This window comes from Sminthopsis crassicaudata, chromosome 4, assembly GCF_048593235.1.
Source record: "Sminthopsis crassicaudata isolate SCR6 chromosome 4, ASM4859323v1, whole genome shotgun sequence".
NCBI lineage: Eukaryota > Metazoa > Chordata > Mammalia > Dasyuromorphia > Dasyuridae > Sminthopsis > Sminthopsis crassicaudata.
In genome coordinates this window covers 426,436,446-426,460,369 of record NC_133620.1, presented here as the reverse complement: position 1 = coordinate 426,460,369, position 23,924 = coordinate 426,436,446, and the positions used below count along the sequence as shown (strand labels likewise).

The window sequence follows — 23,924 nt, the reverse complement described above, 5'->3', positions numbered from 1 at the left end:
TTGCTCTCACCCACTCATTCTGCTGGGGAAGATTTCATATGTTTGGGGTAGATAGCCCCCCCCAATTCACCAATGGGTTTGAGGCCCATTGGTTACCCTCAAGGTGGTTTAGTTAGCTTTCCTTCTGAGATGGTTTTACCCAGTGTGGTTGCTGCTCATGCTACAGCTTCTTGGAGCCACAAATATCAGCTGGGTGACAGACAGACAGCAAAAGTGCATGAGCAGCCCTCAAAAGCATTCAGCAAAGCCTTCCACAAGTTAAATGATTTGTTCTGAGCCATACCTGTGGTTGACAGGCATCAGAGGAAAAATCTGAATCCAAAATTTTCCGTGTTACAAGTACAGTGCTTAGAAAGATCTAACTGTTCTTTTATATGTAGCGTGCTGTTGTCTCCAGACGCTGCCGAATGCTCTCTGGGAAGAGATCTGCTGTGTCAACTCAAATCTCTCGGACAGATTCTTCTTCCTGTAGAGAACCGTTGTCTCCAGGCAGTTGCCCTTAACTCTTGTCCAGAGAAGTGACTTCCCTTCCTGCAGAGAGCCCCGTCAAGCCTGATGTAGTGCAGAGACTTTTCTTATTCCTGGAGTGGTGTCCTCTTTTATCCTCCCAGAGAATGGGCGTGGGATAATGCAAGGGCTTCTGGGAAGAAGTACTCCAACCAATGAGCTTGCTCCTCTTAGAATTCCTAAGTTGTAAACTCCCTTTAAAGGCCCAAGCCAAAGGTCTGAGCCAGAGAACTGTCAAGTCAACCTGAGTTCTCACCTTGTAATTGTCCAGACAACCTGAATTCTCACCTTGTTACTGTCCAGACAACTTGGGTTCTCACCTAGTAAACCTAACATTTATATGCCAAAGAGAATAAATCTTTACACTGCAAAGTACTGGAAACACTTGATTAAGGTGTTTTGACTTAAATCAAAATGATACCATATGCAAGCAATGGGAATGAAGAAATAAAGAGGAAAAACAGGTAAGCAGCACACATTCTACTGGGGAAGACTGAGGGAAGAATACAATTTACAGAGATAGTGTGATACAAGGTAATCTGAAAAGGGAGAGAGGATTAACAACAATGGGGCTCACATGGGTGGTGTGATCCTTGAATAAAGAAAGGTGCAATAGGATCCAGTTGAGCAGACAGAAGAGGATGACTGCAAAAGATATTAACAATTTGAAACTGAAAAGGCAAGGGAACTGAAAGGAAAGAGAAGGCATAGGAGAGATATGAGACAATGATACTTATGACACCCATATGATTGGAGATTAGGATTAAATTGGTTAACTATAAATTGAAACAAAATAAATGAGATAACAAGAAATAAATATTTAAAGTTCTGATGTACAAATTCTCACAAGAAGCAATTGAAATATGAGTTAGGCTCCTATGGTTCACAAAGCACTTGTGAAATAAAATTTAGGTTAGTCAAGGTACTGCCCTTATGGAGTTTACAATTCTAAGAAGAGGATATGCTACTTTTTAAAAAAATACTAATAGCTTATTTTTTTTTAAATACATGCAAAGATAGTTTTCAACATCTACCCTTGCAAAACCTTGTGTTCCAGATTATGCTTCCTCCCTTCCTTCCTCCTCTCCCCAAGACAGCAAATAATCCAATATAGGTTAAACATATGCTATATATTTTTTAAATGGCTATGGTTGTATGTATGGGATAAGAAGTAATGGAAGAGACCCCATTTAGAACATGTGTAGCTGAAAAAATAGAGAGGTAGTTGGGTTACGGGATAAGAATAAGAAATGGGTTTTACTGGGATCCAAAGGAAAGTCGCTAGTACTATGCATCCTCTATGGAAAATTTATGAATTTATTTATGAAAAGACATGAACAACAATTGTATTGAATGAATACAGTTATGATTTGTACAGTGAAGGAAATATTCTACTGTATGACTTGGGGAGAATTACTTAAATTACACTTGCCTTAGTTTCTTTATCTGTAAAATAGGGGATGGGGGGGTAAAGCACCTGCACTATACTAAATGTGTACTATAAACATTACTAAGTCAATATTTCTTTTATTTTGGAATATATTATCTTTGAAATTTAAATAACTAAGTATATAGAGAAAAATATGTGTCAGTACTTATCATGAGCTGTGGGAATTTTTTTAAACAGTAATATTTTGATAACTGTATTTCTATGTAATTGGTCTCCTTTGTAAATCTATGTATTTTATTTTATACATTTTAAAACATTATTTTAAGGCAGAGTCCACTGACTTTATCAGACTGTTGAAAGATTCCAAGGTGCAAACATAGTTAAGAATACCAAGCCTGAATCTATTTGAAATGGACCTCAAGGTTATCTAGTTTAACCAGCTGCCTCACATTGGAATCCCTTCCACAAATAATAGCTTGGACTCTGCTTGAACACTTCCCCTGATGAGGAAAAAATGACCATTCAATTCAAAACATACTTTTAAAATGAAATTTAAGTTTGGTGATCAACATCACCATTTCTAGAAAGGCAGTGGCAATTATTTGTTCTGTGACTTCAATCACCATGCACTGGTGTAGGCTCCTTCCTGGCCATCACTCCCTCATTTGTCTGCCCAGAACTAGGGGTTGCCTGTGGCCTGTGAATTTATTTTTAACATTCTGATAATACATTTCAATATAACTGAATTTTTTTGGTAATCCTGTAAATCCTATGCATTTATTTTATATGTATTATCTTCCCCCATTAGAATATAATCTCCTTGAGGGTAAGAGCAATTTCTGTATCCCCAGAACTTTGCACTTTAAAAAAAAGGATGAATTTCATTCACTTGTAAGTGTCTACTATCTCAATTCACAAAGCCATCCATTTCACTTATAGACAGCTCTTATTATCACAATGTTCTTTCATACCCTGACAAGTATATGAATCTTTAAGAGATATTTTAGAGGTAGATCAAAGGAAAATATTTTGAAAAGACAAAAGAACTATCAGTTCAACTAGAAAATAATGTTACAATCTGTCAAGATATTGTGGTTGACCAAATAACTTCTGAACATCCTTTAATCCTTCCAACTTTGCAAGTATTTAGTGTCTTATTTTGACAAGTCACTTTCAATTCTATTCAACAAATATTTAGTAAGCCCTTAAAAAAAAAAAGAACCATTAGCTCAATTGTTAAGCTCAATATAAAACAAAAATTCTTAAAATAAGTTTCTAGGAAGATTCTGAATATTCCTTAATTTTCTGGGGGTTGTACACATGAATAACAAATTAAATATAAACTTTAGACACATCATTCATAATCAATCAATACAAATCCCAATGCACTTATTGAGCATAAACTTACGTTTTAAAACATGGATCACCAGACATGAGCTGCATACTGATCAAGACCTAAGAATGACAAAAACAAATGTTTTTAAAAGCATCTAATATAAAGAGGGCTTCATTAAATCATATTTATTACACTATGCCAATTTGAATAATTGCTTTATACAGAGAATACATTGTTATTGATAAACATGAAATTTTATATTAAAAAACTAATAGACTCAGAGATGAGAGCAGAGAGGAAAAAAACAAAGACAGGAATTCTTTCAGTGATCTGAGTTAAGGCTTTCATTTGTTATTTGTCTGTGCATGCCTTAAATAAGAAAAACACAGGAACAAAGTAATGATTTAAAAGAAGGGAAATAGAAAAAAAATCTTTTTAAAAACAATTCAGCAAGAGGACCTGAGTTCAAATCTAGCCTCAGATTCTTAACACTTCCTAGCTGTGTGACCCTAAGCAAGTCACTTAACCCCAATTGCCTCAGCAAAAACAAAACAAAACAAAACAAAACAAAACAAAACAAAACAAAACAAAACAAACTCCAACAATTCAGAAAAGCCAATATTTCAAGAAAAAAATTGGAGGAAAACAGAAACTTAACTCTTATAACTCTAACTCTATAACTAAATGTGAAAGTATTAAAACAATCCAATAAAACAAAAACTGACAGTATAGATAAGAAAACAAAACTTTATAACTTAGTGCTTATTTAAAAAAAAAACAGGAAAAAAATTACAAGCTGGAACAAAATTTGCTATGCATCAGGTACATCCAAAAAAGTAGCAGTTGCAATCATTCTATTACACAAAGCAAAACTAAAAAGTCTAACTTGGAGGGCAGAGTCATGGGCTCCAGGGCTTCTATTTGTTTATGTATTTTAATTACCCCCAGTTACATATGGAAACAACAATTTTGGTTAAACATGTACATTCACTTTTTTTACATATTTCTTTATGAATCATGCTGAGAGAGTAAAAATCAGAACAAAAGACAAAACATGCAAGGGAAAACAAAAAGAAGAAGAAGAAGAAGAAGAAGAAAAGTGAGTCATACTATGTGTTGATTTGCATTCAGTCTCCCATAGTTCTCTCTTCATATTTGGATGGTGTTTTCCATCCAAAGTTTATTGGTGTTGCCTTGGATCACTGAACCACTAAGAAGAAGCAAGTATGTCATGGTTGATCATCGCACCATTTTGCTTGTTTCTGTGTATGTTGTTTTCCTGGTTTTGTTTGTTTCATTCAGCATTAATTCATGTAAATGTTTCCAGGCCTTTATAATTAGTCTGTTCATCATTTTTTATAGAACAATAATATTCCATTATTTTCACATACTGTAACTTATTCAGCCATTTCCCTAAATGATGAGTAATCAACTTATTTTCTGATTCTTTCTACCACAAAAAGAGCTGCTACAAACATTTTTGCATATTCGGGTTCTTTTCCCTCTTTTTAAATATCTTTGAGACACAGACCCAGTAGTGGCACTGTAGGATCAAAGGATACGTGGACTTTTATAGTCCTTTGGTCATAGTTCCAAATTGCTCTACAACATGGTTGGATCATTTCACAACTTCACCAACAATGCCTTAGTGTCCCAGTTTTCCTACATCCCCTCCAACATTTATCATTATTTTTTCCTGTCATCTTAGCCAATCTGAGAGGTGTGAGGTGGTACCTCAGAGTTGTTTTACTTTACAATTCTCTAATCAAGAGTGATTTAGAGAATCTTTTCATATGACTCTAGATGGCCTTATTTTTTTAAATCTAAAAACTGTCTATTCAATATATTTAAGGAGTTTTAGCACAAATTTCTCCCTATTTCTCACAGTTACACTGTTTTTAGATTTCTCTATCATTCCACTTTTCTCCTTCCTCTCTCCTCCATTCTGCCTTTGCAGCCTCCTTTTGTGTGTTGTCTTCCCCCATTAGAATTTAAGTCCTTTGAGGGCAAGAACTGTCTTTGTATTTATTTGTGTTTCTATAATACTTAAAACTGTTTATAGCCAAGAGATAAGTAGCACAACATTACTACTAAATTTATATTCCTTAGATAGCACAAAGCAAAAGTTAAAACTGAATTGCAAAAAGATATACAAAAGTAATAATACAATAATAGATTTTAATCTTTCTCTTTCAAGAGGATAAACAAAAGATAAACAAATTAATGGAGAAATTAGACCTAAAAGACTTATGATGCCTTCTGAATGGGATCACTTAAAATGGCATATTTATAAAAATTGAACATTAAAAACACAAAAAATTGCAAATTAATATAAAGTAGTTGAAATAACAAATACATTCTTTAGAGACCATAATGCAATTAAAAACAGTAACCAATTTTGCATAAATATATATGTCTATATACACATATATATGTATAATAGTATAAATAAAAAACATAGATCTAAATGAAGACTTCATAAAATATTATGAATATTATTTGGCCATGTTCAGGCTTTTCCAAAGGTCTCCTCAAAGTCCATGCTTTTGCCCCATAGCATAATAAGAAATACTACAACATGCTATAGTGCTTCTGCTTCTTGAATATTTTATAGTAAAATTTCTGATGTTGCCCCCAAATTGTGTTGCTCCCATATGGATGCAGCAGTTGTTTGTTTATCGCACTTATAAGCATGAGAGTCCAAGCTTCCCATAAGTATTTTTTTATGTAGTTAAAAACAACCTATGTGGGACTGGACATTATTGTATACTGGTCAGTCAGTCACTTGTCTCACGTACATTTTCTGATTAATAATAAATAAATAATAAAACCAACTTCACTTGTCCCATTTCATTTCTTTATCTACTGTCTTTTTCTTCTCCTTCCTTTCACTGTTAAACTTCTTGACAATACCCACTGCCTCTGCTTTAACTGAATTACATTATTATAAGATGTGAGAGTAGAAGGAATTTCAGTACTCTTTTCACTACAGCATGAGTACTCCAGCTGACCTTAGAAGGCTGAGCAGCTTCAGAAAGAGCTTTGAGTAGAGCTCCAGGATGGAAGGCTCAGTAATTGTGTCCATTAACTACAGTGGGGGTGGTACTGTGAATCCTGTAGGCAATTTGCCATTCATTTCTTTACACAAAATTTAAATCCATTAGTCAAAATGTATTTCTCAACGTCTCCATTTGTTTCCTTATTGTCAAATGCAATTGTTTCTCTTAAATCTTCATTCTTCCTAACTCGATTTTTTCTTGAAATTTCTTAAGTTTCTATACTATTCTTTTTGTTCTCATTTTTAAAAATCACTCCTTTATTCTTTTCCTCCTATCCAAATATTACCTATCATTTAAAGTTCAACTAAAGTAGCACCTGTTTCAGTAATCCTTCCCTGGGCATTCCAGGCTATAGTAATTTTTCTGTCCTCTAGATTCAACCAGTATTTGTTGGAGTTGAAATTATTAAACTGTACCTCTGATAGATACTGAAATAGAAATACCATCAGGACTGGTGGGGGGAGGAGAGAATAGGGCAAGATTGGCTAAGATGTGACCTGGGATTCTGTAGCCAGCTTTGTTGCTATCTATTTTAACTAATTATTTTGCTAAATAGGAGTTAAGTTCAGTTGTTTTAAAGCTGCTAATGACCTATAAGTGCTGAGTCCTTTAAATTTTGATGTTCTAGGGCAAAATTGTGGTGGCCCTTCCCACTGATCAAACCATTTCATCATATACTGCCAAGAATTATTACTCAACCACTTCATGTGTAATAGTTTCTTATCTCCCTAACTAGAGTATGAGCATTTGCAGGGAAGGAGAGCATGCTATTTTGCATGCGTTTTGTATTCCCTTTAGTGATTGGCAAGGAAATGGTAACTGGTGACATTTCCAGATCTCCAATTACACCCCCTTCCCTGCCACCACCACCACCACCACCATCATCATTATCATCATCATAGCTGGAAAGTATATAAAGTTTTAAGGTTTGCAAAGTGAGTTACATCCATTATCTCTTTTAATCAATTTCAGATGAGGAAATGGAAACTCAGGCTAAGTGATTGGTCCATTGTCATTAATAGTTAGCAAAATGTCAGGGGCAAGGTCTGAAATGAGGTGTCTCCCAACTCCCAATGCAATCTTCTTCTTACAGAACACTATCTTCTTATTTAAAATAATCTCTGAGAAATAATAGCCTTTATAGAAGCTCATAACTTAATTTTGAACTCATTTAACAGCCTTGGTTAATGTGTTAAAACCATTAAGAGCAACTTGAGAATTTTAAAATAGTTTATAATGCTATAGTTTCTATGAACCAATATTCATTGAAAGCATCAAGAGGTCATTTGGGATCATTTATTTCAACATGTGTATATTTTTACAAATATGCTGTCTTTGCTTTTTATTTCTTAAGGGAAGAGTTTAATCTACAATTTTATAAATAAAAACAAAAATGTTGACAGTTATAGATAATAAAAAGAATTAATTTTTTTAAAGAAAAAATAATTGTATTTGACATTATAAAATTTGAATTCAAGATCTGCCTCATTCAAGCAGCTTTTGCCTTTTTTGGTGTACTTTGTGGATACAGGCTTTTTGCTTCATTTGTTTATTTTAAGCTTTAATTTTTTTTAAAGCATAGGTGTTTTGTCAGTCAGTCCATGAGCATTTATTAAGTACTTAGTCTCTTGAAGTTATCTGTGCTTAAATGCTCAGGATACAATGGAAAGCAAAAAGACTAATATATATGTAACAGAGTCCTACAGAAAAAAACAAAAACAAAAACAACTTAATCTTGCCATATAAAAATGAGTTAAAAACAGTTTACAAAAGAGAAGACTTATGAGGGACATGATGGTTATTTTGTAAGTTTTTGAAATTTTTAAGTTCCGAGTTCTACTTTTTTGGATCACATTTTGCCTTAAAACTGAAAAGAAAGATTATAACGATTAACAAATTGAATTAAAGACAACAACTAGATAAAGCACTGGACTCAAGGCCAGGAAGTCCTGGGTTCAAGTATTGCCTCTGGTATACTAGTTGTGTGTCATGGACAAAATTCATTAACTTTTATGTGATCTAGACAATTCCTTAAGATGGTTACAGATGAACTGCAAACCCACATAATTAAAGGGAATTTTCTATATTGGAAGTTCCTCACATTGTCAAAGTCCTAGATCTGCACCAGCCTCCTCCTTCTATATGAAATGGACTTTGTGAGGAAGTGAGTCCCTGTCACTGGAAATGTTTAAGTAAATGTTTAAGTTCTTTATACTGATCATCTCAGGGATGCTGCAGAGGGGATTCATGCAATGAACAACAGGTTGCATTTCTATGATTCTTTCTCACATTTCTCCTTCAAACATTATTCCTAACATTTCTTCCTATTCAATTTGACTCAAAACTGAAAGTACTTTAACCAAAATGGAATGTTACTATAGAGAAAAGCTCTCCTTTTAGTTCTCTTCCATGTTTTCAATATATCACTAATTTTATCACTTTCTCAGTCTCTGACACAGGTATTCTATTCTCACAAAGTATGGACATTTATTAATAAAAGTATTCTCTTTCGTCTGTTTGTTCCTTACCTAAGTGTGCAAGTACAGAGGCGTTCTAATTATGAGAGACACTTGGTCTCCTTACAGAAATATTCTCTTAATTTTTTCTAGCAAAAGAATATTTAGCCCTTCTGAACTTCTAAGAAAAGGCAGAAATGGTTACAAAATCAATCTCTATGCCCATTTTTAATATGGAGATACTGGGCAAACAAATACCCCAGAGATTTCAGATACACTGTTTACCCAGTGAACACTTAATGTGGCAAGGACCAATGGGAGATGATTTCAGTGAGGTCTTCCATGTCTCAATTATTTTGTTCAGACAGGTCCTCAGTCCTTGGCAAAATTTTAATGTATTGTATGACTACCAGATTCCTAGAAATACTTGTCAACAATAGAAGGACAAAAAGGTTACTTCCAAATGTCACTACAACTACCTTTCCAGTCCCCTCTTAGTTTACAGTAAGTAGGTGAATGCACCTTGTTCCTTCTCCTAAGTTTCTGATGGACTGACCTGGCCTCATACCCAGCCTTTGCTATCAGTCAGAAAAGCCCTCCAGTTTTACTCTCTCTCATTTTGTTGCCAGATTGTACCCCTCCCTTTTTGTTGTCATCATTATTTGTTGCAGATAGCATTTCTTTCTGCTTCATCCCTGCATATGGACCACATAAAGAGGGGTCAATATAGACAATCTCTACACAGATTTTCAGGAATTACTTTTCAGGGGCTTTTAGACACTTACTTTGGAATGCCCAGTGATAATTTCTCCACCATACCCCAGAACTGACTTTTTAGAAGGTAATGGTCACTTTCCAAATGATTAGGGCTCTAAATGATGTACTTGAAGTTTCACTATAGTGAACACTCTGCCTGCTTCTGTCTACTTCAGTGATGTGGGCCAAGCTGTTCCAACTGGTGAATACTACAACAGTTTTGACTAAATTTTCTTCTTTGTTTCATTTTGGGTTTGTAGGCCATTCTCACTTCTAGATTCTTCAAGGAGGTAATGTGACATTGTGGAAGTCAAACTGTTGTGAGGCCCACTGACTAGATTTTTTTCACCTTGATGTTGACGATTACTTGAAAGAATATACTTACATTTATTAAAAAGGAGAAAACTGCTTTTTAATGTTAATACATACATATATACAAATGAAGTTTGCTTACTTTAAGAATAGAATTATCTTGTCTTGTATTTTTGGTGTCATAACCTTCTAATAAACAGCGACGAGTGGTATTTCCTGATCCAGCAAACTCTGCTAGGTTTAGATCTGCAAAGCCCAACTATGAAAAAAGGGATAATATTAGAATATTTTAAAGCATTATTATATTCATTTTCTATAATATTTTGCTAATGAACAAATTTGTCTGTGACAGATGTTATCCTTGAATAGAAAGTACTTTACAATTTTTGAAGACCTTTCACAAATCCTCTCATTTGATCCTCACATCTAATCTATGAGGTAATCAAAATAAGCATTAATACTGTAATTTTAAGATGAAGTTCTTGAGGCATAGAGCATAAAAGTGATTTGCTTTAGGTCACATAATGAGAGGGATCTTGGTAGAGTACATGAAGAGCTGGCTTCAAAGCCAGAGGTGGCTCTATGCCCCTCTCTAACCCATCCTGGCTATGTAACAGGAAAAATTATAATCTCTCAGTGTTCCAAGTAATTCTCTAAGACATTAAGGTGCAGAGAAAGTAGAGGGAGTACTCTGGATCAATGAATTCACAGACCTACTTGATAACCTTATTCCATATATAGTTAGTGATAAAGCCAGGAACAGACTGCATGTCTCCTGACTCTTTTAGGCTGTTTAACTCTTGCCACTATAGTCTCCTACCTTCTAGTCCAGAAAGTTAATTATTTTGAGACAGCCACAAATTGCCAGTCTTTTCCATCTTTCTTGATCCCAGTTTATTTTATCTCATAGTTTAACACCACTGCCTATTGGCACTAAATGGCTCGAGATAGAACAGTTTTCAATCTTCACTCAGAAATCATAACAATTCAAATGGTTCAAGTGCATTCCTTGGTATAACTTTCTCTATTGTCACCAAGTAAAAGATGTGTTCTTCTGACTACCTCTTTAGCCCCCTCAATTTATAGTAATTGAAAGCATCCTATTCATTCTATAAGTACCTGATTGATTGGCCTGCCTTCATACCCAGTCTTTGCTGTCAACCAGAAACTCACTTGAACTTTGCTCTCTCTGTCATTTTATTGCCCAGGTTGTACTTTCCCTCTCTGATGTCATCATTATCTGGCCCAGATCGCATTTCTGTCTGCTGTTGTTACTTATTCCTGCATCATCCCTCTAGCTCCTATTGTAACTTGACCCATCCTTTTATTGAATTAGGAATAAACACAAAATTAAATCTACCTTCCATGTCAAAGGACATAAAAGTTAAATTCTTAAAAGTGAAAATACCGTATCATCAGAAAAATTAAATATCTGTTACAATAACTAGAAGATTTAAAATCTATTGTTCTTTCTTTTTAAAACCTTTATTGTTAATATAAATTATCATCAAGATTGATATATAAAAGAAACATGAACCCATTTAAAAAAGTAATGATTCTATTTACAAGGTGATGTATTGTTCCAGTGGCCTCTTAGGGGTGTAAAACTGGTTCAACAAAGGACAAAATAAGTTTCTAGAGTATGTGGAGATTCATATCCCAGTATGCAATCAATCAATAACTATTTATTTACATGGTACTATGTTCCAGACATTACATACTAGGGATGTAATACAAACCTTATTACAAGGAACTGACAACATACAAAAATATACAAAATACATTCAAGGTGATTTTGCAAAGTATTAGCAGATGAGGAGATAAAGAAAGGCATCATGTAGCTTTATCTAGAAAAGAATTGAGATTGAGTGATGGAAGAAGGAAGAGTACACTCTAAGCCTGAGGCATAGTCAATGCAAAGGCAGGGAGAAAGCAAATAAAATCTCATGTATAAGAAACAATTGTGGGAAAGGAAGTAATATGTGTCTTTAGACTGGAAAAGTAGCTTTGAGCCAGGTTGTGAAGGGCTCTAAATGCCAAATAGAGGAATTTGTAGTTGATCTTCAAGGAAAAATAGAGAGCATCTGTTATTAAGTAGGAGAGGGACGTGATCAAAATTGCAAAAAACACTTTGGCAGCTGTCTGGAAGATGGATTGGAAATCTGTTAGGAAACTACTGAAAAACTTCAATTGAGGGCTGACAAAGATCTGAACAAGGGGGAAGGCTAAATGAAAAAAATAAAAGGAACAGATATAATGACAAGGTGGATAAAGTAAGGGGAAGCACTGAGGAATCAAGGAGAAAATACATTGTGAACCTGAAAGGAGGGTGGTACCTTCAAAACTAAAAGGTGAATTCAGAAGGGGAAAAGATAATTGAACTGTTTCAGAGAGTACTATTATATATAGTGTACTATATATAATATTATATTATATATAGTGTATTATATATAGTATAGCATGAGATGGCTTATGAGTATTCAATTCAAAATATCTAGTAACCACTTGGTGATGTGGGAGTAATATTATATAAATCTAATAATTATCTGCCTAAAGATAATGATGAAATCAATAAGTGCTGATAAGCCCACAGAAAAGGGTTGAGAGTGTCAAGGCCATAATATTGAAGTATATACAGGAATGATACGAAAATGTTCTATCAGAGGCTGAAAAGGCATTAATGCTCAGATAGGTAGGAATAGAAAGAAAAGAATGCCAGGAAAAGAGAAATCATGGTAGTCAAAAGGGAAGTCAAGTAGTGTGACCGGGAAAAGACCATTAAGTTTGCAATTGAAAAACCACTTCTGGGGCAGCTAGGTGATACAGTTGATAGAGCACTGGCCCTGCAGTTAGGAGAACCTGAGTTCAAATTTGGACTCAGATACTGACACTTACTGGCTGTGTGACTCTGGGCAAGTCACTTAACCCATTACTACCTCAATGTCCTCTCCCACCCCCCACTCCCCCCAAAAAAAGAAAAGAAAAAAATATTGCAAGAGTAAAGCTGTTTCAATATAATGAAAAGGTTAGAAACTAGATTAAAAAATGTGGAGAAATGAGTGAGAAGAGGGGAAGATGAAACAATGAAGGCAGATAGTTTTTTTCTCAGTGTGTTTGTTTAAGAAGGGAAGAAGACAGAAAGGAGAATAAGCTGAAGCGATGATGAAGTTTCCTTTGGCTTCATACATTAAGTTATAGGTATCACATTACATTTTATTTCACACAATGAGCAATCTGGATGCTAACTTCCTTGTGCTTCTGGGGTCCAGTTCAGAGTTCCAAAAATGTTTGAGGGGGAAGTAATCATAGTCATTTGCATAGTCCTAGAATTCACTTGAGACTGTAGGAATCCCTGTATCCATTGGAGAATGCTAACACAGGCCAATATTAATTTGTATCACATATACCAGTATGAGCCAGGTTCCAGAAGCTAAAATTTCAAGATAATAGGACTTAAAATGGGAAGACTATGAACATTTCATTTCAGAGCTCAAGTACAGATATCCTTAAACAATCGATCCCTCATCAAAGTTATTATTATTAAATTACCCTCATCAGAGTTATTTGTCCCCCTTTACTTATAGGTACTCCTATATTTAATTTCTTTGTGCCTTCCTTTGTTTATGTGGTGGGGCAATTAATTGTCTTATAGTTGAGTCTGCAACTAGGATGTGACACATGAAGTTGATATAAACTGTATCTTAAATTGCTTAAATTCTAGGTCTTCAAATAGCTTTAAGGAATAAAGAACTTTAAAAAAAAGGTTACTTTAGAGAATATAACTGCTTACCTTTGCATAAGCCTTTCCCCCTTTTAGTTCCTGCCAAAGACACAAAATACAACCAATACCAAGTAATTATTTACCAAAGCCTTAAAATATTATATGTCAACAGAATCACTGTAATATGCATTCATATTTTATAATAAAATTCCATAAAAGGTTTTAATTGAAAACAAAATGTCTGAAAGTACAAACATCTCATGTTCTTTTAATTAAAATAGTGAGCAGGTACAAATTGTGATCTTTAACATTTGTTCAAGCAAACTGAAGGCAAACAAATGAAACAAAATGAACACAACTGAAGGTAGTGATTACAAACTCAAACACTGGTAATGACTTGGATCATTCATGATTTAGATTATTCAGAAGTATTCATTTGTGTATGTAGGTAGAGTAAATCTCAATGCACATTGTGCTCTCTTTCTCCTGCTCTAAAATTAAAGAAACATTCCACTGTTATCTTAACACAGAGAATAAGGTAAGTAAACACAGTGCAATAAATTACAGGGGATACTCCTCTTAAGTGACTCTTTTTAAGAGTGAAAAACAAAATCTACCAAGTTACTAAGATGCAAAATTCTTCATCTTCTGCCTATACTTTGATAAGTTTCCTATTTGCGAGTTTCTGGGGTTTTGGTAATTCCATACTCAGCACTTTTTTAAAAGTTTGATTATTATTCCAATTTTTTAAAATGCTTAAACAATAATTAAATATATAATAATACATATAGTTCTATTTCAAGAAGGAGAGATTCTTTTAAGTCTGATTTTAGTAACAGGTTTATAAAAGCCCAAATTTAGTAGCTGAAATTGTACTACTGGCCTAATACCAACATACAGTTTCCAGAATAACATAACAATTAAAATTTACAAAAATATTTTCACACACATTATTTAACTTGATCCTCTCAACAAGACCATGAATTGGTTATGGTGGAAATTATTACTCTAAATTTATAGTTGAGATATTTGAATCTTAGGTTAAATGGCTTGCTAAGGTTACACAACTTGTAAGCAGAAAGAAACAGCAGGATCTAAATAGAAATCTTCTGATTCTTCATGTATATTTATTTTAATACAGTGAATTTAATTTAGCTATGTGGGTGAAAAGAGAAAACTAAAGCTACCTACTTCATTTTAAATGGTCACTAAGAAGGCTAAAATGTATCTCTTTTGATCTAGCATAGAAGAGTAGAGTATCCAACCTTATTTAAAGTCTGTTTAGATACATTTGGTCTTCTAAAGTACTATTATAATATCATGTACTTAGGTCCATGTATTTACATATTCTTTATGCATATTTCCTGGTTTGCCTTTGTTCAACCCCAATATGTTTATGCAGTATCATTAATAGTAAGACACACAAGGCTGAGACAGGCTTCTTGCCTTAGGTTTATATTTCTGACTTTAAAATTTTCTTCAAATTTATTGTATTTCTGTAGCAAATTATAATTATAATCACGAGAAGCCTAATTATATGACATATCATAGGTGTAACAAAAGAGAAAAGGCACAGTATACAAAGAAAATTACTATAGAAATAATTATGGTTTGTAAAAAGGAAAAATTGTATGCTATTTTTACCTTCCTCACAGAGACCCTGTAGATGCAAGGATCCAGAACACCCGTAACAGCACTTGCACTCATTTTGCACATAAATGAGAACTTTTTTCTCCAGTGAACACAGTTTGCTTGCACTACCTCCCTGGAGGGGAAGACAAAGGAATCAGTTAATTACTATAATAGATATGTTTTTTAAAAAATTATACTTTTGTACTTTAGTCTGAAATGGCAATTAGGACTTTTAGAAAATAACAAAAAGGGGAAAATACAAATTGATGTTCTTGTTTTAAAAATCTGTTTAAGAAATTTTTCTTTGAAATATTTTTATCACCCAAAGTAAACTAAAAAAAATACAATACCTCAATGTGTATATACAGTTTCACCTCACATATAGCTATGATTTATTGAAATAAATTTAGCTTCAACCCTAAGATACCACCTCATACCTCTTAGATTGTCAAGATAACAGGAAAAGATAATGATAATTAATGATAAATGTTGGAGGGGATATGGGAAAACTGGGACACTAATACACTGTTGGTGGGATTGTGAAATAATCCAACCATTCTGGAGAGCAATTTGGAAGTACACCCAAAGAACTATAAAACTGTGCATACATACCCTTTAACCCAGCAATATCATTATTGGGTTTGTATCCCAAGGAAATCTCAAAGGAGGGAAAAGGTCCACATGTACAAAAATGTTTGTAGCAGCTCTTTTTGTGGTAGCAAAGAATTGGAAAATGAGTAGATGACATAATTGGGGAATGGCTGAACAAGTTATGGTATATGAAGATAATGGAATATTATTGTTCCATAAAAAATGATGAACAAGCTGATTTTTAGAAATGCCTGGAAAGATTTACATGAACTGATGTTGAGTGAGAAAAGCAGAACTAGGAATATAATACATTATGTACATAATAATTATAGTATTATACCTTGTATTATATTATGTATTATGCTACATATTATGCTATATAAAGTTATATAAAATATATATAACTATATAAAACTATATATATAACTATATAAAATAATAATAGCAAGAATGTGCCATGTAAAAGACTTGGTTCTTCTCAATCCCAATAGACTTTGGACAGAAAATGCCATCTGCATCCAGAAAAAGAATTAAAGATATAATATAAATATAAATATTAATATAAATCAACCATAATATAATCAACACATACTATGTACACTTCTTTTTTGTTTTTAAATATCGCCCATGTTTTTTTGTTTTGTTTTGCTCTGATTTTTCTCTCCCAATAGGATTTATAAAGTAATGTATATTAAAAATAAATTTACTAAAATAAATAAATAAATAAATAAATTTAGCTATATTCTGTTCTCTTCTCACCCATTCCTCCCTCCTCCTCCCTCTCTATTACCCCACCCCCCAATCCTGTACTACTGCTATCCTCCTAGAAACCTAAGGATTGTTTTTTGAAGGGGTTATAAATGAGACCATCTTGGATGTGAGTGGTCCTACCAAGATTTCTAGAACGCTTTTAGAATTCTCATTGGAGTATGGAAGGAGTTCTCATCTTGTAATTGTCCAGACAACCTGAATTCTCACCTTGTCACTGTCCAGACAACCTGAGTTCTCACCTAGTAATCCTAACAGAAGGAGGCCCAACTTGTTATATGTTTGTCCCATAGCCAGATTTGCTTTTTTGAAAGTTCAGTAGAGCTCAATAACATTTAGTCTAAGAATCCTTCCTTTGATGTAGCTGGTCACTAAGGGCATACAAAGTCACATATAAGTGGAGTCTGGGCCTTTTAGATTTTTTGGATGCCTAAGATCATGTGAATCATTATACCTTACTCTGGTGACCAGTATGTTTCTATTAAAAATGGGAGAGATTACATCTACCAAAGCTGAAGCTAAGTACTATTTTATCCGTGCTAATATCTTCTCTGTACTATAACTAAGCAAAAAAACAAAACAAAATCCTTTTTCAATTGCATCCATAAGCATCTAATTTTATCTCAACACTGAACCAGACCAAGGTGTCAGTGTTGGGCTATCTCTAATAAAGAGTTGCTCAACTAGTTGATATTTGAACCCATTTCCCTGATAGTCTGTGCTATACCATGCTGCCTCTCATCAGTCACTAATAGTTTTAGGGACTGGACTGAGAGGTGCTCAGAGGTTAGGGGATTTGCCCATGACCAAAGGACCAATATGTATCAGAGGCAGTATTTGAACCCAGACCTGGTCCTTTATCCACTGCAATAGTACCTCTAAATATAATAATGATTTAAGAGAAAATTCTAAATTATCATGAAAGTATTAAGTAATACCAATGTGGAAACAAACAACCATAATAAAGCAAACCATTTTGTTACTAAATTATTTTTGTATATTGTAATCCTGATGAAAATCAATTGTTGAATTTAATCTACACATGTAGTGTAATAAGATGTCAAAAATTGTGAGGCATGCTAAACGTAAAGTGAGGCTGTCAAGTACAATAAAAAGTTTTTTTTGTTTGTTTGTTTTTTGTTTTTTTAAAGCTATGTTAGGGAAAACAGGAGGATCAAAGAAAGTAAAAAAACTATTTGTGATGGGTATGACGATGATGGACAACAGAGAAAAAAGGCAGAGCTCAGGGCAGCTAGGTGGTGCAGTGGATAGAACACCACCCCTGAATTCAGGAGGACTGGAGTTCAAATCTGATCTCAGACACTTAACACTTCCTAGCAGTGTGACCCTGGGCAAGTCACTTAACCCTAGCCTCAGGGGGAAAAAAAAAGGCAGAGCTCACCTATTATTCTCTGTTGAGAATAATAATTTAGGTACGGAATGGTCAATATAGAAAGAGTTAACAGGGAGCTGATATCCACAGTAAGTGGAGCAATACCTAGCTTCTAAGCGAGTTCCTGAAAAAACAGATGGATGTCATGACTAAGATATATGCAGAAAAATATATACTGTGGAACAAATATTCTAAGGTATATTTTAAAGGAAAGAGTATAGAGTCTGCAATTACATGCCAGTGAGTTTAATTTAATTCCTGTCAAAATTCTAGAATGTGTTCATAAAGAGATGGTGAGTTAGGATTAAAAAAGTAAGCAGTGATAAGAATCATCATCTCATGCGATTAAATAGTAGTACCATTAAATAGATTTAGAACTGTTAAATTAGAACTGTTACAATGAGATGATTTGGGCCAGTTCCAATGATCGTGTGATGAAGAGAGCCATCTGCACCCAGAAAGAGGATTGTGGGAACTGAGTGTGTACCATAACATAATATACTCACTCTTTTGTTTGCTTGCATTTTGTTTTCTTTCTCATTTTTTTTCCCTTTTTGATCTGGTTTTTCTTGTGCAGCATGATATTTGTGGAAATATGTATAGAAGAATTGCACATATTTAACATATATTGGATTAGTTGTCTAGGGAAAGGATTGGGAGGAAGGAAGGGGAAAATATTAGAACACAAGATTTTGTAAGGTGAGCATTGAAAATTATCCATGTACATATTTTGAAAATAAAAAGTTTAATTTAAAAAGAAACTGGTTGAATAGCCTGACGCAAAGAATAAGTATTAATGTTTCAAAGACAACTTGGAAAAAGATCCAGTAGAGTGCCCTGGAGTTCAATGTTTAATATGCTTATCAATAACTTGGATAAAAGCATATAGATATCAAGTTTATCAATTTTGGAGTCTTTTCTCTATTTTTCTTTCTCTTCTTAACTCTTTCCTCCACATCTAATCAAGTGTTTCTAATCAATTTTGTAATCAAAGGTTTATCATTTCTAGCTACATAATCTCTCTTATATCCTCCCTTTTCTTTCCACTAACGTAACTCAGTCCAGCCCTAATTCTCATTTGTAATATTCTTTAAAAATAAGTTTTTTTATTGATGTCTTTTTTTGGAAACACCATCAGTTTTCTCTGATATCCCTTGCTCTCTCTTCTCCCTCCCAGAAAGCCAACTCAAGTAACAAACTATTTTTTTTTTAAAGAGGGGAAAAAATCAGATAACCAATCAACACATAGGGGAAAAAAAATCTTAAGTTGCACAGTGTGCAATCCCTGCAGAACCCCCATCTAAAAGATGAATTGACTTGGGAGCATCTTCTCATGGCTCTTCTTTTGAGTCCTACTAATTCTTTATCATGTTGTCACATTCATTTTTGATTTGTGTGTGGTTGCTCTTTTACTTTCCACTGCTGTAGTTTTTGCATATATTGATTTCATGATTCTGCTTACTTGCTCCTGTATCAATTCATGTGAATATTTTCATGCTTCTCTATATTCATCACATATTTCTTATAGTCTAGTAACATTTCAATACATTCCCATACCAAAATTTATCCTTTATCCATTAGATGAGAATCTATTTTGTTTCCAATTCTTTGCTGTAATGAAACGTACTGCCAGAAATACTTTGGTATAAATGAGGACTTTCTTCTTATTGTTGATTTCCTTGAGGTATATTAATGAAGTCTCTAGGTCAAAAAGTATGAACATTTAAGTCACTTTATTTGAGTATTCCCAAACTGCTTTCCATTGAGTTCATTGAAAACAATGACTATGTAACTGCCAATTGCCATTGTTGTTGTCATAGTTCAATAGTGAAAATGTCAAAGGATTTTTTCAGAACACTTGAAGATTAAGATTTCAGAAAGAGAATTTCCTACTTGATCCTATTTAATCATCACTCATTTAGCAGAATTTAAGAAAATGGGCTACTTTTATTTATTTTTAGGACTCATTATTCAATTTCTTCATTGTTCAAACCTTCTTCCTTCTGTTGCTAGCTTTTGTCAATTTTGTGTGATAAATACATATCGATTTTGGAAAAATCATTAATTTACAGATATTTACAAATCACTTGGTGGAGGACACACAAAGTAGTCAGCTTTGTTGGTATATCAAGCTGCTTCTGAGGATACCCCCTAACAATACAGATCAATACCAGAGCTACAACTTAATCTTTTTTTTTTTTCCTGAGGCAATTGGGGTTATATGATTTGCTCAGGGTCACACAGCTAGGAAGTATTAAGTGTCTGAGACCAGATTTGAACTCAGGTCCTCCTACTTCAGGGCTGGTGTTCTATGCACTGCACTACCTTGCTGCCCCTACGGTTTAATCTTAAAGGTGTCTAAAGGAGTAAACCACTTGCTCTGGGTCATATATAGTTAGTGTACTTCAGAAGTAGTAAATCACATTTCAATAATAATATACATATATTTCATACCCATTGTTTCACTGGTCCTTATAAAAACCCTATAGAGTAAATATTCCCATGATAGATATCACACATTCGTTGTGATTTGCCTAGTATATATCTTACACAAGGTTTAGATTCTAAATGTATCATGGTAAGGAAATAAGCAGAGAGATTAAAAATTGCCACTGAAAATTCCATAAAATGGGTGACTAAATGCCTTCTCACTAGGAAATTTCCCTCTTGAGGGACTAGTTTTAATGTTCTTTATCTCACTATATTTTGCCATGGCAGGCAAAAGTGACTCCTAGAAATAGATTTAATGCCTTATTTAGCTTTACTAATGATTTTATTCTTAATTACCTGGAATTGTCATTAATTTTTTATTTGGATGTAATAAAATAATAACTAATATTTGCATACAACTTCCCTTCCCCATTGTCAAGGTTGAAGTTATAGGACATGTTCATAGTGTCTTTGTGGAACCTCTCTCCAAGTTTTCTGGCCAGTCTGCACAAATATACTGGGAGATGGAAAAAAGAAATAGGTATGAAGGTTGTTAAGAAGAAACAGGGACAAAGGCATAGACTTATAGAAAGAAGCTTCACAAATGCCTAAACTCCAAAACTTAAATTCCTATACCAAGTTGGGCTCAACAGCCAGGATAGTAGGAAGAGAAGAAAAGGAGAAAGTGGTCATTGTGTTGACAGGTTGTTGGGCAGAAAAGCCATGAATAATCTGTGTTTTCTTTTTATTGACAAATTTGTAAAGATATTGTGTGTGTGTGTGTGTGTGTGTGTGTATTTAAGCTACACTACTTTACATATAAATTCACACAAAGAATCCAGGTTTTTTGACTCTCAATTCAGTGTTTTCCCTACTATTCCAGAAGCAAACCACAAGAACATGCTATAAACAGATGATGTTTAAATTGGTAAAAACTTTAATTTAAAAAAAGCTTTAGGCTGAAATGTTATAGTCCCTTGGACTTATGCTGGATGTAGAGACATTATTTCAATGACCTTCTAGCTTTTTCTCCTCATTCGAAAGAGTAAGAGGGTCACTGAGAAGATGAAAAGAGCAAAGAAGTGATCTTGTCTGTTTGAAAGATCAAGTTTTTCTAACCCAAAGCCTGTATTTTTTAAAGTAAGGAAATGGAGGTGCTAATCCTTTAACATCAAATCCAAATCTCTTTGTTAGGTGTTGAGTTTTTTCATATTCTTATTTTTCCAGTGGTTTATTCAATAGAGTAATTTTCCAGTACTGTAATTAATATAAAGTGTCAATAAAATTAGCCCATTAAAAAGGAAAGTGCTAGTGCACTTGGTGCCTAGAACTGTATTGTTCTATTTGTTTTAGAAACACTTGTCTTTATCTGTATTAAAATAAATCTTTTTTTTTTTCTGTTGCTTTGTTTCTTTTACGTAGTTAAAGTGACTTATGAAATTCAACGGAAGTTGATGAGTCACAGAAGAGAAAGCACTAATGTGACTTTGGTCATAGTTGCCAAATACTTTTTCTGAGTTTGTTTCCATGGTAACCAATCAATATAACAAACTGCCTCTAAGTTTGCAAACAAATTGGTAAATGTGTAATAAATGTGAGAATTTTAATGAAGTTAGAATCTACCTTTATGAAATTGTTCTACTCTGGCCAGACTATACAGAATGAACAGGCAAAATTGAATCCTGGAAGGGCCCGTAGAGATCATCCAGGTCTTCAGAGTATTGTTTAGTTAAGGGCAGGTCAATTCAACAAGCATTTAAGTACCCATTCTTTGCCAAGTATTGTACTCAGCAGTGGTAATAAAAAGATATACAAACTAGTCCTAGTTTATAGGGGGAAGATCTACTAAGGTATACTAAGTCAATGTAAAATATATTCAAAATAAATATCTAGTAAATTTGGAGAGGGGGGATCAGCAAAGGCTTCTTGGAGGAGGTGGTATCTGAACTAAGCTTTGAAGAGGGTTCAGAATTCCAGGAAAGAAGGGAGAGTATTTCTAGCACCTAGCATGTGAAAATGCTTGGAGTAGTGGGTCTAGTAAACAGCTAATAACTATAGTGTGCTGGAAAAATCTTTTAACATTCTGCTCTAATTCCACTATTAAACAACCACCACCATAATGACAACTGGCATTTATGTAATCATTATTTCCAAAGGAACTCAATGGATCTGAAACATGTTCAATCTCATTAAGGCATTATTATTTGTCACATTATACAGATAATAGGAGTAGTTTTTTTGAAAACAGACCTAAGGAACTGCTTTCAGGAATTCTAATGCTTTATTAAGAATGTACACAGTTGAGTTCAGCCCAGTTTGACCTTTAAACAAAGTAAGACAATTGTTATATATTATGTAAACTCTATGTTCTTCATATACAATATATTATATATTTATAATATTGTATAAATATATTTATATACTCATATTTTATGATATAATCATATATACATATAGGTTTTTTTTTTTTTAAATAAAAGATACTTGTCACTTAGGGACTCTGGAACAAAAGCTGAAAATAATCCAATAATGAATATCTATACTGAAACTATATAATTTTAGCCACAACATTTTAAGACATGTCCTTCAGTGGCATTGCAAAGATTTTTATTTTGTTCTATGTGAAATTGACATACCAGTCCTAGCTAAACTGAAATATATAGTGGAAAGCTATCTAAAAAAATAAGTGACAAAAATTCTAGCTTAATATTAAGATATCTTCAAACTAAAACATGACAAAAAACCAATGTTCCTTGTGACTCTCACAATAGGGGAATATAAAATTTAAAAAGAGACCTATGGGAGGTTTTAGGACTATAATTTGTTGGAGGTGGTGATTTTAATACTCAGTGTACACTTCCCTTAAATTTTTGCTAAATGTTTAGTATATACATTGGCACTCTGGTAATTGGAAAATGCTATTATTGGAGCTTGATTTTATTGTTCTGTTGAATGTCTAGATTTAAAGTGTTAGAGAAAATGATAATAATCTAGATTAGATTTTAAAAGTGTGTCAAATGTATTTTTTTTTTTTTTGGGTGCGAACAATAGCTGATTGTTTTGCCTTTATCAGAAATCCATTAAGATTTAGCAGCTAACCTTGTAGTAAGATCACTGTTAACTACACAGTTACTTACTTGGATATTTAAAGGAATTGTGTTTTTGTTAGGATAAAAGCTTCATTCACTAAAGCAGATTGACTTTCCTTGATGAAATGGAATAGACATCTTGTTATTTAAAATGTAATTGCAGTGAGGTTAGCCCTTTCCAATTTTTAGGAAATAATAGGCTGGTCCTTATCTATACACCCAGTCCTATCTGGGTCAGGAATCAGGAGAGAGCTAATCTCAAAACACTGTAGAAATAGAATGATTATTAAGGTGTTAGAACGATTATTAAATCTTAGAGGCCTCAATAACCTCAGCAAGTATCTCACATCTCTCTGAGTTGTGGTTCCCCATCAGGAAGATAACAGTCTTAGACTAGAAGATTTCTAAAGTTGCCTTCAGTTCTATATCGTATGGTCTAATATGCCACAAATAACCCAAAACAGTGGAAGGCTAAATACAGAAA

General features: G+C 33.6%; 1 protein-coding gene across 1 annotated transcript in view; it reads right to left on the bottom strand.

Moving 5' to 3' along the window:
* Positions 1–23,924, bottom strand: part of EEIG2 (EEIG family member 2) — a 74,191-nt gene that overhangs the window by 31,758 nt on the left and 18,509 nt on the right. Inside the window, exons 2-5 of the mRNA XM_074262854.1 lie at positions 15,182–15,302; positions 13,607–13,636; positions 9,959–10,075; positions 3,306–3,352 (exon numbers count right to left, since the gene is read on the bottom strand). Coding sequence (XP_074118955.1) covers positions 3,306–3,352; positions 9,959–10,075; positions 13,607–13,636; positions 15,182–15,302 — 315 coding nt within the window. The remainder of the gene's footprint in view (positions 1–3,305; positions 3,353–9,958; positions 10,076–13,606; positions 13,637–15,181; positions 15,303–23,924) is intronic.